At 34.7% G+C, this 18687-nt stretch overlaps 1 protein-coding gene across 5 annotated transcripts in view; it reads left to right on the forward strand.

The window, feature by feature from the left end:
* Window positions 1-18687, forward strand: part of DNTT (DNA nucleotidylexotransferase) — an 84506-nt gene that overhangs the window by 24614 nt on the left and 41205 nt on the right. For 4 of the 5 annotated variants that reach the window (XM_085555199.1, XM_085555201.1, XM_032445538.2 and 1 more), the window contains 4 exons: window positions 3205-3375; window positions 4622-4693; window positions 7128-7251; window positions 8547-8679. In XM_085555199.1, the coding sequence (XP_085411325.1) occupies window positions 3205-3375; window positions 4622-4693; window positions 7128-7251; window positions 8547-8679 (500 nt within the window). The remainder of the gene's footprint in view (window positions 1-3204; window positions 3376-4621; window positions 4694-7127; window positions 7252-8546; window positions 8680-18687) is intronic. The other variant, XM_085555200.1, reaches the window with a different exon arrangement.

Raw genomic sequence — 18687 nt, forward strand, 5'->3', positions numbered from 1 at the left:
TGAGTTATATATTATATATTGAATTATATATATAAAATATATCTTATATAATAGTTAAATTATATGTCCTTGAGATTCCTTCCAACCTGTGCCATTCTGTGATTCTGTGATATTGCAAGCTTTGTCTCAGCTAATGTAGGAATTGCATGTGGTTTCCCCACCTGGAATATTATGCAGTGTGTACTAAAGCATTGAATAGGCTGTAACTCCACTTGGAGATCAGTTACTTGCATTTTATATATATATTATTTTTAAAGCCAAAAGATTTTATCAAAAAGAATCTCAAAAGCAGTTTTATGTTAAAAGGCAGATTTGTAATTAATCGCAGTACTTTCAGTGTTTTGTACAGGGAATAATGCATATTCAGTAGTATTTAATTGCTTATTTAAAATAGCTTAATGAGCTTTGCGAAGGCATGAAAACATTCAATAATGAAAACTAGAATAATAAAAATGCTTTGATTATGTTTTCTCACTGACTGTTAACAGTCTCTGAGTAAAATGGTATGGTTTATTTTCAGAAAAACTGTCCACACACCAGTAGAAAAGGCCTTGTACCTCTATAAAACAAAGTTACTGGTATATACAGACAAATTTATCACCGTTGTTGATTCTCTAGCGTAGAATATGTTTGTTTAAATGCCCACTCTTTTAGTACTATTGTTGGGAGTGCGAAGACACTTACATAGACTTTTCAAGTCTCCTAATCTAGAAGATGACTTTCCTAGTCTGTCATTACTGCATCCTGCTGAACAAGTGCTTACAAGAGTTGTTTTCTGTTTGTGTGTTTATATAGATTATTTTAGAAGGAGGTGGCTACTGTGACTTTTTGGATCTATCCCTGGTTAATGAGTGTCAACCTATACTGAGATATTTGTTGCAAGTCACTCCTTTCTTCAGTGTTCGTGTGCTCTTGAGCATGCATTGTAAAGAGAACAGAAAAAAACCAACCAATTTTGTGAGTGGAAATGTAAACCTCACTTGAGGAAAAGTAGTGACTTTAGAAGTACTAGTGTCTACAAATATATTTTCCGAAATAGTAGGAAAGATTCTTTGAAACTGGTAAAGATTAAAAAGATTAAGATCTTGAAAGAAGACACAAACAAAATAAACACAACATCATAAGAAACACTGCATGCCTTTTGATTCTGCACTGCAGAGGGATAGCCAAAGAAACTCCCACATTGTGTATCTTACTAAACAGCTCTCTTTCCCATGATGTCTATCATGAATTGTTAAGAAAATTGAATTGTTCTACACTTATTAAGCTGCCAAATAAGTGTGCAGATAAATGGAGGATTCCTTAGGTGAGATGGACAACTGATGACCAATCTTTAGAGATTCTTGACTACTTAATTCTTTAATCACAAAGTCTTGTTTCTTTAACAATCTTTATTATTGAGAATTCACTCAGAAAGCAGAACCCTATTTGTTTCAGGAAAGTCTTCATTAGAACCAACCAGCTGAGGAGAATTGCATGTATGAGCTCTTTCTAGAAAATAAATAGATTTGTCTGGAATATTCTTCTATAGGAGAAAAGAAAAAAAGGTCTATTTCAACAGGGGAGCCTGAGAACAGATCTGCTTATTCATTAATGTCTTATTAATAGCTATCACACAAATTAGTTGATAAATTGGATGCAAAAGTACCGTTGGTTGACTGTGTACTAACTGGGAATACAGAAAGATCCAGTGAACAATAAAAATAAATTACCAGTAAAGGGAATGCAAACTTTCAGTAAAATACCTGCTTTAGTATTTTCATAGCATTTTCTACAGATGTGAAGATGCAGAGTGCTTTATCATGGTAGCACTGAAAAAAATAAAAGAGGAAAGCATTGTGGATTCTAGGGTCAAGTAGATGCATTTTCTTCAAAGCGAAGCCTTTCTTTTACTTTGAGACCATACTATTAATAGTCTGAAAAACATTGTGTCAGATGATCTGTTTTTCTAGAACTCACCAAACTGAATTAAAAATAACAAGTAAACAATCTACGCTCACTGTGAAAGGCATATTTAATTTTTATAAGTTTTCTGTTTTTATTATCTAAGAGATAGTAGCCCAAGTGTGGTGGTGGCATATAGATCAGGCTGCATTCTTTTGATGATGTGAAATCCTATTCTCAACTCTGGATGTAACGAAGGAATCACTTCACTGGGTTTGCCATCATGGCAGTGAGTGGGGTTGGAACTGACTCCAGTTCACCTGGCAGTATTATGCACGTAGTATTTTGGGATGCCCAGGGCCTGTGACTTTATCTTCAGATACAAAGCATGTTATTGCAACAAGAAAAATCAAAGTAAAATGTAAGACTTTTAAAACAGTACAAAGGTGAATTTAATTACTGATTAATTTCTTACCTGAGGGTGGGAAAAATCTGTTTAATCTTTTCCATTCCTACTATTCATTTCGGTCATTGTTTTAGTATTCATCTGCTCTCTCCTGGTATCTGTATCATAGGATGATTACTCATGGTTATTCTTAAAACTTTTCTGATGAGCTACTTTAAATACGTCTCAGTGAAATGTAATTGCAGGTAGATGCACACTGACAGCCACTTCTTTATTATTTTGTAATGTCTTATTGGTTAAAGAATGAGCAGGAGTAAGCTGCAAGGCAGGAAGGATACTCAGCAGCTCGTAAATATAGCAGGATATACGGTGCTTTCAAGATTTGGATCAGCTTGCTACTCTCTATAATCTGAAGCGAAAGAATGGGATCTCCTCCTGGGATGCAAGACTGCCATGCAGGAGCTTCAGAAGGCTTCCTAATAGTGTTTGTTTGTGGTCTGCAATTAGCCTGTCCAATGCCATCTGAATGGTGCACATGATCATCCCTAAGCACCAGGTGTGGGATTTTAGATATGTATTATGAACAGCCAGATCTCTTCTGGTGATGGTACGCTGAAAATCTCAGAAGAGAGCACTTAATTTTGCAGCTTTGGAAAAAAATGAGGCTTTTTTTTTTTTTTTTGGAAGGCTTCATTAAGAACTCAGTCTTCCAGATTCTAGTCAGCTGGAAGCCTTTAGAAGTTTTTATCTTAGAGTGATTATATAATGATGCTGAATTTTAGTGATGAACTCCATCTTTTCACGCTATCATAAATAAGTCTTTCTTGAATTAGCATACAAAGTAACCCTTCTAAGTAGTGTATTGAATAGCTTTCACTAACTTTGTTTCTACTCCACTCTCTCCCTTCTCCCAGGATGCCTTTGAGATAATAGCAGAAAATTATGAATTCAAAGAAAATGAAATATTCTGCCTGGAATTTCTGAGAGCAGCTTCTGTGCTGAAATCTCTTCCATTTCCAGTAACCAGAATGAAAGATATACAGGGGTTGCCCTGTATGGGGGACAGAGTCAGAGATGTTATTGAGGTAACGTAGCTCTGCATTTGCAGCCAATAATCTTTTCAGATCTAATTTTAGAGGTCAAAGAATGCAGAATTGATATTTGTATGCATTTACTCAACTGTATGTTTCCTTTAGTAGCCATATGTTACCCTTGATACAAGGAATTCAGTGATTCCTTGAATCCTTTTATAGTAACAAAAAGTTCTGAAACAGAATGTGTTCTCTTATGAATAAAAGTTAAATTATGAATAAATACAAATAGTGGAGAGTGAGAGTTGTATGCAGTTTTTAAGGACCCACTCTGATTTGAACGTGACAGTTTAATAGTAATATTGTTGCTTATATTACATCTACCCTTGGGAGCATCACTTTTCTCACCTGAATGCTTTATTGGAAATAAAATTTTTTGACAAACTGGTAAATATTTCAGTACTTTAATGTTAAATCCTAACTTGCTCTGAATCACGTTAGAGCCTTTTATCTAGATGAAGGATGAACTTTACATTCTTATAGGAACTGCGAGAATTCCCTGCTTTTTTCTTTAATTCTTGGCCTTTTCAGGACACCAAATCTCAGGTACTGTTATTGCAACAGGCGCTGATCAGAGTGTCTCCAGTGCCTGCAGAGATCATTGCTGGGTACTGTGATTCACTCTGTTTTCTGTTCTGCCTCACTCCACCAGTTAAGAACGTAGCCTCTGAAGAGCTTTTTGTACCTACTACCTGAGGGCTGGGAATTCAATTATGACCCTACAGAAAGTAGAATGACTTTTTGTTATTATAAAAATGTCTTTTTTTCTTTCATTTTCTTTGTTTTATTTCTTCCTCTTTTATCAGAGAGATTGAAGAAACTGAACAAGAACAAAAATCTGGTTTTAAAATACTTTTACTGTTAAGAGAAGTAAACTCAAGCAAATAATGAAATTTAATTGTCATAGAAACACATTGGTAGCTTATGATAAATATCTAATATCTGGCTGTGAATTTATGAGTAAATAAGCAGTGTGAAATATATTCCATGGTCTCAGTTTCTACTTCATCTTCGAGTAAATGTACGAGTAAATAAGTACTGTGAAATTCATTCTGTGGTCTAAGTTTCTCCTTCATCCTTCGGTAATTTTGTCTCAGAAAGGACTACAGATTTTCATTCTGATGGAATAAAGCAATGTACTTGCTAAATTTGCTCTAAATGTTTTTACAGGTCAATAAGACTTTTCATTAGATTATTTTATTACATCTTGATTTTAAAAGTAATACTTTTATCTGTTTAGGAGATTATTGAAGAAGGAGAGAGTTCTAGAGCTAAAGATGTATTAAATGATGAACGATACAAATCATTTAAGGTAAATCTTTGAGATTTGTTACTGTTGTTGAAAACAGTATATTTCCTTCTGATTAGTAAATTCCTTACAACTTTCTGTTGTATAATTAAAGAACATCAAATATAAATAAAGAATAGATACTGAATAAAGAGAACATGGAATAACTCTGAAATCAACAAACTTTATAGTCAATATGATGCATGCATAGCTGCTCTTAAGCTTGATCTTTTCCTTAAAACAAATGTAATGCATTCTCTTGATTTCTCTGTAATACAATGTTTGTTTTAGCATTACTTCCTCCCTCATTATTTTATTGTGATAGTACTATACCATTTCATTCTGGTATTAAGAGAATACTGAATTAAGTAGGTTATTCATATCTATTTTAATTCTCTTTCGTGTGTAGCAAAAGAACAAAGCCTTGGCGATATTTCTTTGTCAGGTATCTTGTTGATTCAGTCATGGCCACATTGCTGCATAGTTACAGGAAATCTAGAAAATAAGTACTGCATTTCCCAATTCCCATTTTTTAAAAATATTCTCCAATCATGAGGGGAATAAAATGAGTGGGACTGGTTAATTCCCCCCTGTATTATTTGCTTCAGCTATTTAAAGGCACTTCCATTCTTTCTGAATCATAACAGTGACAGGACATTCATATACAGTAATAATGATCAGAAAAGAGGTGTGGATTCTCAAATATAGCAGGATTCAGGAACTAGAACTACTTATTAATGGTAGTAAAAATTGAAGATCAACAATTTTATATTGTATGTCAGAGTTTAGGAAAATGTCTTTGGAGTGTAGAATAAATCCTGCAAGAGGATATGTTATCTCCAATATGTTTTATGCCTTTTTTCATACACCGAATAATGAAAAAACAATATGGATCTTTTTTTAGCCGAGTTCAGCCTTGACCATTTGTCTAAACTGGCTGTAGCTAGTTTATCTCAACTATTTTTTAATGTGTATCTAGGTAAGTGAAGGTGAATCTCATATTATTAGCAAATTCCTAATTTTCAGTTTTTAACATGATTCTAGTAACTATTGCTAATTACTCATTATGACTTTAATGATCACGGCTGGTCACAATGTTGCTGTTATTAATCCACTGAAATAAATTATGCAATCTGTGTTTCAGATATAGGGTACATGAATGACATGGTCAGTTCTCCTCCTTATGGAAGTGTTGCAGAGAACAACTTGACAGAATTCACATTTACCAGATGAAAATTGGTATTCAAGTATGCCACTGAAGAAACGTGTTGTCTGTTATACACTGCACTCAGCAGTGCCTTCAAATTGATAATGAATATTAATGGATTTTATTATGGAAGAGATATACATATATATATATATATATGGAAGATATATATTATTTTTTTCCTAAAAATTTAAGCAACAGCATTGAAGTCCACTTTAAGTTCTCTCTCTCCATGTTAATTAAGTTTCTTGGAATAGTTCTGAATCCAGTAGTAGGCCCTTTTGAGGATGAAGTATAGGCAGACAAATTAAAAGATAGCGATCAAAGTATTTAGAATCATTCTTTCATAAATGACCATGTTTCAGACAAAGAATAGGTAATTTCATCCGCTATGTTCAAAATGTATTCTTAATATTACCCTAGATTTTCACTCTTTTCTTTAATTATTTCCAAAGAATTAGTATAATTAGAAAAATACAAAATAGCAAGGTTGGAATTCAGAGATTGTAGATTCAGTGGAAAATGGCAGCTATTCACATCTTGCATAGCTATTCTTTAAATTACATAAAAGAAACTACTGAGAGTTTCTATACAGACAAAGTGAAGAAAAAGAGCATGCATTCAGCAGGCATGAGGGTTTTTCATACTGCTGTTTATCTGTGATATTGATCTACTGCATACATCAATGGTTTACATCAGTGATAACTTACCCTATTTCTCGGGAGTGCAGTGATGCCACTTTCATGTGTACAAGTGATAGCTTGTAGTGCATAAAATACAAAAAGATAAATTGTAATTTCAGTCAAATTGGGTGAACCTCCTCTGGAGGAGACACCTGCTAACATATGAAGTTGGTTTGAGGTTATTCAGCTTCCTTATGATTCTCTTTGTATGTCTCAATTTTCCAGGGAAACAAGGTCTTTTTTTCAAACCTCTGAATGCATAACTTTAGCTAAATTACATAAAGATGCTGGGTGTGCTACCTTATTGTTGTGTAGATTTCACTTTAATGAGAACTACCTACACTTAAAAACAATTGTCTGCTGAATACGACTATGCAAAGAAAGGAAGCTGTATCTGTGTATTTGCAGTACACTCTCTCTTTTTTCTTTTTTCTTTTTTTTTTTAATCTTCAGTGTAGGATACAATCTGCCCACTCTTTTCACTGTGAAACCATCTTGTTAGCAACTCATTGTTAATTTACTTCTCTTTCAGACATAACTGAAATGTGTTTTCTTTCACTGACTTTAGCAATTTACTTCAGTCTTTGGAGTGGGAGTGAAGACATCAGAGAAATGGTTCAGAATGGGTTTGCGAACTGTGGAAGAGGTAAAAGCTGACAAGACTCTGAAGCTGTCAAAAATGCAGAGAGCAGGTAAGGTGCAAGTGCCATTAAAAACTCCGTATCTGTACTGTGACAACATGAGAGAAGGAGGTGGTGGTAGCACAGTTTATTTGTGAGTTCAATTTCTTGACACAGAATCCTTTGAATATTAACTTATTAGGTTAAAACAATATTTAGTATATTAGGGCCCTCTAAAAATGATGGCATTCAAGAGCTGTGAATGTGGGTGGTTTTGGTTTTTTTTTTAAATAACCTGAACAGGTACCCAATGAAATGTTTATATACACAAAACCATTAATGGACCATTATTGCACAGGCTGTGAAAAAAACTTCAACAATAGAAAAGAACAGAACTGCTTTTCAAGAGGTGGCCTGTGTTGTTCAGTGCAGCTCTACACTAGTCAGAAATAAAGATCTGTGATAAATACTTGCAAAATTGCCTTATAATCCTGGTACATCTTATCTTCAGAGTTTTAACATAGATGAAAAGTGTTGCTGGTCCAAAAAACAATATATTTTTTTTGTGCTATTTCTCTAAGTAAAGGAACTCCTTTAAAGAAAAAAAATCTGTTGAATTAATAAAACAAAGTATTACATTATCATCATGTAACTTCATTTTTGCAGCTTAGAATCCTTTGGATTGGCATGCTCTTTCATTTCTTTCTTCTTTTACACATATATTATCTCAGATTGTTGAAGCAAGCTGCAGAATTGGGCTCTTTTCATACAAGGACTTTGATCAGGCATGAAGAAAGCTGCAATATTTTACATACCATACAATCCTCTGGTGCCATTTTTGCGTAGGAGCCCATTGTTTCAGGAAGAGTTCTCTTTAAAGTGGTACATACAGAAATGCCACTGGTGGGAACTAGTAGGTAAGCAAGAATAATTCAGGTTCCTAATTCAGGATCTCATCAAGTGGGAACACATACTATTACTATTACTCTGATTGCTATGTTATTATAACTGCTGTTTGTAAGAACAATGTAATATATGAAAATTACAACAAAGAAGATGAACTGAGGAAGAAACGTCCGCATGTGATTCCATCAAATCCAAGGTAGGAGGCTGACTGTAGGAATGGTGTGAAGATAGAAATTTGTTCCTTTACATAACATGTTCTAAAACAAACCTATAGATTCAGATTCACAGCCACACATTTCTTTATTTTTCTAATTAACTAGGATTTCCTTGCCCTTAGTGCAAATTAAGTGGCTTGACTTCCTGGTGAGAGGTGACTATATATTTCACACTGGGCTTACTTAACACTACATAGATTTTGATGATTTCAGAGTGATCAGCACTTTTTAATCTTTGATTTCCAGGGTTTCTCTACTATGAGGACCTTGTTAGCTGTGTATCTAAGGCAGAAGCGGATGCAGTAAGCTTGATTGTCAAGAATACTGTGTGTATGTTTCTACCAGATGCTTTAGTTACCATAACTGGTGGTTTCAGAAGGTGAGTGAAAAAAAAATGAGCTCACTTGTTTCATTTGGATATGCAGAAAATAATATCTTTGTCTTGTAAATCAAAGAAACTCAGTGGAAAAATATCAGAATTTGGTTGTTTGTTGTTTTGTATGTGTTTTAAAATTTTAATAGGAAAGCAATCTTTTGTTTTCCTAGGTTCTTCTTTATTATTACTGCTTGGTTTGTCAGAACAAAATCCATCTATGACCAGCGTGCTGGAAAAATGATATTTAGATTACTTACTGTGCTTCAGCCTGTTTTTTAATTTTTCAGTACATCTGAATTCCCAGTGCTGAGTCTATTGTAAAGCCATCCTTTAAACAATGATGCAATAGCTTTAGGACTTTTTTGGGGGGAACTTGGTCATGTGAGATTGAAATGCAGTAAAACAAAGCTGGTAGTGTTTGAAGTATATGCAGCAGTAAGTACTGACTAAGATGAATGTATTACAGAATCACAGAATCACAGAATTACCCGGGTTAGAAGGGACCTCAAGGATCATGTAGTTCCAACCCCCCTGCCTAGCAGGGCCACCAATCTTTGAATAGATAGGAAGGTCTTGGAGGATTTTTTTTTCCTTTTTTTTTTTTCTTTTTTTTCTTTCTGATTACTTCTTTTAAAGCTGTTTGTCTTGCTCTGTAAAACCAAACCTCTGGGACTGTTGCTCAGCACGTAAATGACTCATTGTTCCAGTACTTCCTGGAGAGTTTTCCTAAAGCTACACTGCAAAGTGGTGTGACTAGGAATTGCCTTTATTATTAAGTTTCTTGTTCTGGACCCGATCCCTTATGTCACTACTTAGAGCATGACATGTTCATAAAAAAATACCTTACTCAGTATATTAAATCTGCCACTTTTTAAAAATTGTATTTTGGTGGTATATCTTTGACTGTACAGATGCTCATATATCAGAAAATATCAGATGGAATATGTGAAGTGTATTGTATTTACTAAGCTCTTGGTACTACACTCCAGAGTTTGTTTTATCTGAGATAGGCATGTGGCCTCTGCATGAATTCCTTGATAAGTCTTGATAAAAGGCTTCATTTGACCTTGTCATATTGGGATCGTTCTAATAAAACTGTTCAGTAGCTACAGCAGGCAGCAGAGGAAGAAGCCAAAGCCCTTGATGTGACTCCAAATCTTTATAAGATTCTGAGAAATAAATATATTTCAAAGCTTATGACACTTTTTTTTTTTTTTTTTCATTCTGCTCGAATTTAGGATTAAAATAGTACCAGACTTCAACTTACTTTAATTAATCTTGCAAATATTTCTTTTGTTGACATTTTAGACTAACCCAATAGCAGTTCCCTTGTTCCACTCACTGCCTGGCACAGTAGTATCTCTTTACATGCATGCACTTAGCACCTGAATTTACTCAATATTTAGATGTATTTCCATGCTTTTTACACCAAAGCACAAACTGGAATAATGGCTGTACAAATACTGTAGTTTCTGTTTGCTTTTTTGTTGCTGTTATAAGAAGTAACATTTTGTCTGAGATAAATCTGCCATAAAAGAGCTTTAAGACAGGTTGATCACTGAACATTTGAACTGAGATAGTTGTTGGAACACTCTCTAATTTAAGCACATCCTGGAAGAATCTAGCTGTTTTTCCAGTAACAAATAGAGATTGGATATAATTCATGGGTGAAGTCATTCACGTGTCTGTAGTAAAATATAGTCCACACTGGATGAGGCTTTTAACCCAGAGTTGCTGTAATCTCATCTGGTCTGTCCAAAAGCTTAGTAGAACAGTTTTACTATACTGCGCTCCAGAAGTTTAGAAATGTTTGTCCTTCAGGCACTGGGATGTCCTGAATAAAAATATTCTGAGACAGAAGTTGAGAATGCTTTCCAAATTAATGGCTAACCAAGCCAATTTAGAAGCAATCTATTGGAATAATTTAGTAACTTCATTTTGTCATTAGAACTTTGATTATTTTTCCCACTCATTTCATTTATTATTAGCAATGATGAACCATGAAGTAGAAATCAGTGAATAAGTTATCTAGGAGTTATATGTTATAAGTTATATGGATCCATGAGACGGTTGATTACTCAATACAGTTATTTCTCTCAAAACCTATCTCAGGAAGCTCTTTTGTTGATCTAAGCATTTCACATGCCCTTCTCTATTCAAACAATTGCCATTTGCAAAGGTTTATCAGGTCATAAGAAGGATGCTATTTAGTTGCAGCTCTTCTCTCCAAAGCTTTTTCAAGGGCTGGGTCCAGAGTAGAGATGGCAGTGCTTCTGTGACAGTAGAGTTTTTACTTCACTGTCAGAGACTCCCTTGGCTGTATCCTTGACCCAGGATCCAGTTGGCTTTCTGGACTGCAAGCACACATTACTGGCTCATGCTGAATCTCTCATCAATCAACACTCCTAAATCCTTCTCAGGGCCGCTGTCAAGTCATTCTCTGCCCAGCCTGTCTCTGTGTTTGAGATTGCCCTGACCCAGATACAGGACCTTACATTTAGCCTTGTTGATCTTCATGAGGTTCACATGGACCCACTTCTGCCTGTCCCAATCCTTCTGGATAGCATTCTTTCCCTCTGGTGTCAGCTGCACTGCTCAATCCACATATCAATCCACATATGCAATTAATACAAAGTTAATTTTTATAGGACTTTAACTAGCTTGATAGAAATAGCAAGTAGATTGCTTTACTCTATCCTATAAGAAGTTACATAAACTAGTGTACGAAAGAAAAATTCCAGGTGAGATGAGGTTGTTAAAGTAACTACATAGATCAATTTGGCCATTATCCATGGCAGAATGGCTCAGTTACAGAAAATCTTGCTGATAGATCAGGTAAAATATAAGTTTGAAAGTAGCTATAAAAAAAGAAGAGTGAGCCAGAATAACTGAGACTCACTATAAGCAGATTTCTGGATGTAAGTTTGCATACATAGTTTTAAACATACATACTATGACTTCTTATGTGTAAAGAAAAAGCAGAATGACATGACCACAGTGTTCAAAGAATTTTTCTCCTTTTTGCTTTTCTTATTTGCCCTTTAAGGTTATTTTCAATAATTTTTGTTACATAAGGGTCAAGGATCTGACAATTCTTGGTTTCTGAATTATATGCAAATATGTTCAGAATGCTTACTGCTGCATAAAATCAAAATGTTAATGTCTTTACTAAGTCAAATTAAATTTTAATGGCTGTGGTTTAATTTTTCTTTTAGTCCATTCATGTCCTTTAAATAGCATTGAATGTGATTCAGTTGTCTTCTAATATCACAGCTGACCTGAATAGCCTTTTCAATTAGCCTTATAGTTGAAGCAGATCTGATAGATTTTTAAATAAATAAAGATCTCTCTTTATTGGTTAAATGTTGATATTCACAGCTCATTTAGTCTATCTACTGAGATGCAAAGTCAAAAGAACAACAATTTCTTTGTCCAGTGCTGGTGGAGATTTTGTGGAGATGAGACAGAAGGTATCACAGGAAAAAATTAGCTAAAAGTGCTGAATTCCCTAGTGAATTTATGCTGACACCTAGCAAATGATCTCTAAAATGCGTATGGATGTACTATGTTTAGAAATGTACTATAGTTCATTGAAAAGCATCATTTTATGCTTCTGTAGCTGTGTGATTGTTCTTGTTTTTGGAAGATGGTTCCTCAAAACCTTCACTGTGTAAGAGAGGCTACCTACTGTGATAAAACCTTCACTATGTGTGGGGGCAAGCATGGGGAAGGAGGCCTCTGGGTTAAATGCTCAGCATGGGATACAACAAAAGCAGCCTGGGCTGTCTGCTATTTAAAAGAGCTGGGATGAGGAAGATTTGTACTGTAGATGTATCATTTCCATTTGCTTCGGTTGTCAAAGTGTAAGAGAATGTTAATGTCATCCACTAGAGAAGATTTCAGTTCTGACCTCAGTTTTGCCCTTTAGTTGCTTGTAGGAATATCAAGTTATAAGCATTCACACAAGTACCTTGCTTCCTCCTGATGTGAAGTCCTAGCTCTGAAACAAATACCAATCTATCCTGATGGCTGGCTCATTAGAATCACCTAAGTGTAAAGAAGCGGTGACAGCTGTCAGTACAAATAATAGCAGCCTGAACTCCAAACTCCAGCTGTGTATTGCTGTGGCACTCCTTAAGATAATATGTTGTAAAGTATTCCAAAATGTTAGAACAAGTTTTCCATTATTTAGACAATTTTCTGTGCAAGTTTGCCAAAGTGAATGGTTTGAAGTTGTGAGAAGACATTATATACCTACATATAGTTCCAGTGTACTTATAAAATAAGTATACTTAATAACCTATTTTCTGCTGACCATTCCCATTTTAATACAAGTAGTAATAAAAATGATTGTATTTTTATTAGATTAAATTTATTAGGTTAGGTTCATGTTCAAATTATTCAGCATGTTAGAATAATTGGCATATAGAGTACTAGTTACGGCTATTATTAGGAAAATAAAATATGTAAATAACAGAATTCCAGAATGACTTATACAAAAAGGTACATTTTGGAAGGGAATGTGCTCTGCATTTTCCTGAACGGGTTTCTCCCAAATAGTGTTTTTTTTCAGGACACACATTTATTAAATAAGTTCACAAACTGTCTCTTCCATGGGATACAGCACTGTGCTGATACAGTTTGAATAGGATACATTTTGTTTCAAAAAAACTCCAATCAAAACCAGTGGCCACAGGCACTGTTATAAGATACAGTCTGAAGATGGGGTGTGAGGAAGAGGCAGGTGTTGTATGTTACGGAGCATACTGATTGTGCTAAACTTGATTTATTAGTTTAATTTTATTATCTGAAAAATCTCTTTCCTATGCTAAAGGTGAATTGTTTCTCTTTTAATATTTTGGTTATCTGGAAGTGCATTAGTACAATATGCCATGGGGGCATAAAAGCTCTTCCGATTAAAAGGAAGTTGTACAAATAATTGTTACCTGACGTGACTATGAACAGAGATGTATTCACAGACTGAATAAACTTAATTTTCAAAATCTGTAGTGAGAAAAGTATCGCTTTATAAGAATTTCTCAGGCAAGATCAATGACAATAACCTTAGAACTGCTCTGTAGCAGAGTTGTGTTATTTGTGTTGCAGTTAATTTGAAGTTCATAAAATTGTGCTCATATGCAGACTGCAAACTGTGGTCAGAGGTACAGAAACCTCTGTGAAGCAATGGCATTTGAAGATCACTGGAATATTTTGATTTGGGTTTTGGCCAAGAAATTGAAATGGTATCTTGGACTAAAACATTTCCTTCTCATTCATATTTAACTGTCCTCGCAAATCCTTCTGTTTTATCACATATTTCTGACATGTTCTGCTAAATCCTTATTATAAGCAGACTTAGTGATTAGAGAAAAAATAAATCATCAGCTATAGTTATCATTCAGAATTTGTAACAAAATCAAGCTCTAGCAAATATTACTCAGTCATCAGTCATTTTTTTTTTCTTTTTCTTTAACTTTTTTTTTCTTTTTTGCATTTTCCATGGGCATTCCTATGAAGCAGGAATAGTCACAATAATCAGAGAAGTTGCAATAATAAGAGTGTCTCCTGTAAATGTTTGATGTGAAGACAGATAGTATCCTGCACTGATTTTTGAAATGCTCAGCCTGTGAATTTAAAAAGATGGATTTTAACTTTCTGGCCAGGGAGTATGTTGAAGTAGGATATTTGAAATACAATACTTGTTAGATGTTTGCTGTAAATGGATGAGCACTGAGGCTTTTACAGGCTGAATCACAAATAACCATAGGATAAAATATATTCATGGTGATACATGAAACCTATAAGTAAAAAAATCTTAAAGTTATAGGTCTCTAAGTTCAAGGAGGACTTGTGATAGTGGGGAGAGTGGAATGTATTCAGGGAAAAATGAAATAGGAAGCTAAAAAGAAAAATAGAATAGATTTCAGAAAAAGTGACAACATAAGAGAAAACCATAACAAAAAGCAGGGGTCAAAGCCAAGATGTGTATGACTTTGAGATGGGGTGTGCAGGTTGCTGGATAATTCTAGTTATTTCACTATAAAATAATTTCCTTGGGATAGCTTGCTAGAAGAGATGCCTTCCAAAATCCCAGCAACTTGAGGTGGGAATGCAATGAAAGGGGACAGATAGTAATTAAAAAGTTGTTTAGAGCAATTGAAAATTATCCCTTCTCTTTCAGCAGACTACACATACAACTTGGAGAAAATCCAGTTCACACTTAAAATCCTTAATGAGCTCATCCTTTTACCAGGTGGAGATGGCGGAAAGCACTCTGTGTGGCCTCGTTACTGTTTCTGAGCTTTATCTTCTCACTTAGATCACAAAGGGTCCAAGTGCAAGTAAACGCTAAAAGTCCTATTTTAGTATGTGAACATTTGTCCAAAGAATCTGCAAGATTTCTTTGAGATACACTGTTTCTGGGACTTTGATTCACCTTTGGTTTATTCTGAGCTCTGCTCAGCAATTCCTTTGTGATCATTTTTCCCCTTTGTGACTGTCAGTAGACTCTTCTCCATATGCACCTGAAGGATATAGGATGCTGCTTAGTAAAGCAGGAAAAGAAGACCTGCCACAACAGAGTAAATGTCTTAGTAACCAAGTCCAACATAGAGTCTCTGAGGAAGTCTGGCACATCAAGTTCAAATGCTGAATGCTTTATTTTTATTATTTTTTTTTGCCTTTTTTGGCTTTATTGAATGAGTGCTTGGTGCATGTGTTGTGCCCTAATGTGCAAATGTGACAGTAGCTATAAAGATTCCACTGAGTTTTGTCTCTTCTCTGTTCTTGCGGCATGGTTCTTTGTAAGATTGAGAGACTTACAGAAGAAACTGATACTTTTGTTCAACAGGAATCAGACAAAAACTCTGCCAGCTGTTCCAGGCTAAGTTCCCAGCAAAAAAACATAGCAGTTTTAATTTATAGTGCTAAATAAGAGATTTAATGGGTTAAAAAAAAAAAAAAAAAAGAAGCAGTGTTAATGATGCTTAGTTTGCAATCAGATGTATAGATTTAACAGAAAGCAAGAGTCTATCTCTTTATTTATTTATTCACTTACTTTGACAACAGTACTTAAGCATCTGTTCTGCTTATAAAAGCTGGAGTATGCCCCTAAGCAGTTCAGGACAGAAGTGAAAACAATTTATGTGAATGTGAAAACAATTTGTCTTTGTGGTTCTCCTTCAATGGGCATTCCTTACACAGAGAGCGTTCTGATGCATCATATGTCTCCAAGCATATTGTTGTTCAAATCGTAAGATATTTCGATTTATTAGTATGTTTTTCTCATAAATGTCTGAAAGCACATATACTAGAGATGAAGTTCTGAATATTTTGCTCTTTGTTAGTGAGAAGTTACTAAACTGACTAACATTATGCTATGATTCACTGTTTGTCAAAGAGATTTGGCAGCCTTAGATGCCAGGCAGGTCAGTGTTTCCAGGATCAAATGCCTTTTGTTAGGAGTAAAGAGATTAGAACATTGTTCTAATTAAAATATGTAGTACGCTGCATTGTTTTTACTATGATTTTATTTCTAGAAAGCTGGCTTGAGAACAGGCTATTTGTAGCACAGCCTACTCACTGCACGTTTACTGCTTGGTAGAAATCAAACTTTATTGTAGACTGATTAGCTTCTGTGAAGACAGTTGACAGCACAAAGAATGGCGTTTTCCTGACAGATAACCGTGAGGAAAGGTGCAAGCATGAGTGACCTTGTATTATGCTCAGAGCAACCAGAGGGTATGTTTCACAGATCCCTGAGAGCAAGAACAGCCCTAACATTGTAATTAAGGGTGACATGATCATGCTAGTGGTGTGTGGATATGATAATGAGGAGGTAACTGCTGGCAAAATGTTTTTGGTTAGGATGTGAGTCAGAAAAGACATTTTCTACATGTCATGTAACAAGGATAAGATTAAAAAGGTTAAAAATAAATCACATAGGAAATGCCTGCTACAAGAGGTAGTCAGAAATAGTTATTTTGTTGCTTTTAATTTGAGGATGGTGGAATTTATCATGAATTGTTGCTATGTTGTGGGGGAGTTGGATGGATATGTATCAGGATATATTATAGAAGAATGAAAAAATCTGCACTAAATAGAGAGCAGCAGAACCTGATAAGATAGGCTCAATTATACTCATTGGCTATGATAGACATTTTGTAGCATTCATAAATACCTTCTATTTAAAATGTCAGTGTGTGTCTTAACCTTGATCTCAGTTGTATCATAACAGGAAAAAAAAGTTTTGGTTTTTTTTTTATGTGATTATTGATTTGCATGAAAAGTAGTGGTGGCCCAGGAAACATATCTTCATATTTCATCTAAAGAAATAAACAAATATAGTTACAGAACATGAAGACACTCTCAGGTAGACAAATATAGTTAATCAGAACATGAAGACACTCTCAGGGTGTCCTGTTGTTTTGGGCATATTGCAACCCAGTGCAGATTTAGAAAGATTATATTCAGAAAGAAATCAGATCAAGTTTTTTAGAGAAATATGACATGACTGACTCTTTCAGAGAGTCTCTAAAAATATGTGGGTAGAACTCTATGATGTCTGGATCAGGAAAAAGGCCGCAGAGAGAATGCTCAAAAGGTTTATTCTCATACAGAATATTTCATTGATGTAGTTTAGGGGTTAAAAAACTTGGTTAAGAATAATCACAGAAGATTTCAGTTTAGTATTAAATCAACTAAGCCTTGAAGCAGAGCAAGGGACTTTTATAAAGGAGAGTAACAAGATTTCACTGCTGCGCAATTTATTTAAGGTAGGAGGTAGATTTAATGACAGCCTTCTTTGCACTTTAAAAGAGTTTTCCAGTATACTTATACTTTAAGAGTATATTAGTAGCCTTTCTCTGCGGAGATGCAGTATTTCTTTGCCTCTGCTCTTTAAATGGTTTTCTAAAATGGAATAACATCCTTTGGCCCAAAAAGTATAACCGTTTCAGCTGCAGGAAACTGCTGTCTGATACGGTGAAATCACACAATGTGGCTATCTTGGCAAAACACTGATGCAGACCAGCTGACAAGTTTATTTCAGTTTATAATTGAAAAAATTATGGGGAAATAAGCATATTTGTTATATCTTTTGATTCTGGTGTAAAGTATGTTCCCTTTAATTGTAAATATTGTTTTTTTGTGTGGGGTTTTTTCCCTGTAACAGTTCAGTTTTCTAAATTAATCCCAAAGGTTAAGAATAAGCTCTGCTTTCCTCAGACCAAATTAGTAGATTACACAGTCCAAATTATGTCTCAAAAGACAACTAGTTCATTTTCTCTAGACTGTTGCTTCTATAAAATCCCAGTACTTGCAACATGAATATGTAAGTGTAGAAAATGTCAGCCTGAAAATACCAAACTGTTCACTTGACAATTTCTAGGAAGAGAGCAGAGTCATTAAAACCAAAGGTGTGGTACATAAGCATCACGTTTACACTGTGTGTAATATTTTTTCAGAAGTACTTTGGTAATCATTTTCATTATAGACAGGAAGTCTAGACTCAACCTCATCAGCCTGTGGCTGTATTTACTACGATAATACTATTTAAATTTTAAATCATCAGATATTTTGTGCCATTATATGGAATGGATTATTAAAATACCTTAAAACAATCGCAACTAAGTGGAATTTGACTTCATGAAATAGATTGTCCTGTTTTTATAACTGATTCACATACATGAACAATTATTCGAACCCAACACCAATCGTATTACCAGCTCAAACAGAAGTCTCGATCTTATTTTACTTTCGGAGTTGAGATGGGGTGAGATGTTACTGTTTTTTTTTTTTGTTTTTTTTTTTTTCCTTCCCATGTGGTGGATGCAAGTAATTTATTTCTCAGTTCAAGGAATTTTAATAGAAAATCTGTCATGTTTATATAACTTCCAGTACAGTTGAGCAGGAAGCACATAGGAACCTTTCTTTTTATGGTAGGTTGATCCTACAGATTGTTCCATCACTTCCAAATAAGTGAAATCCAGGCTTAACATCTATTATAATTCA

This window comes from Coturnix japonica, chromosome 8 (genome assembly GCF_054131305.1).
Source record: "Coturnix japonica strain WE chromosome 8, WE-NBRP24, whole genome shotgun sequence".
Classification (NCBI taxonomy): Eukaryota; Metazoa; Chordata; class Aves; order Galliformes; family Phasianidae; genus Coturnix; species Coturnix japonica.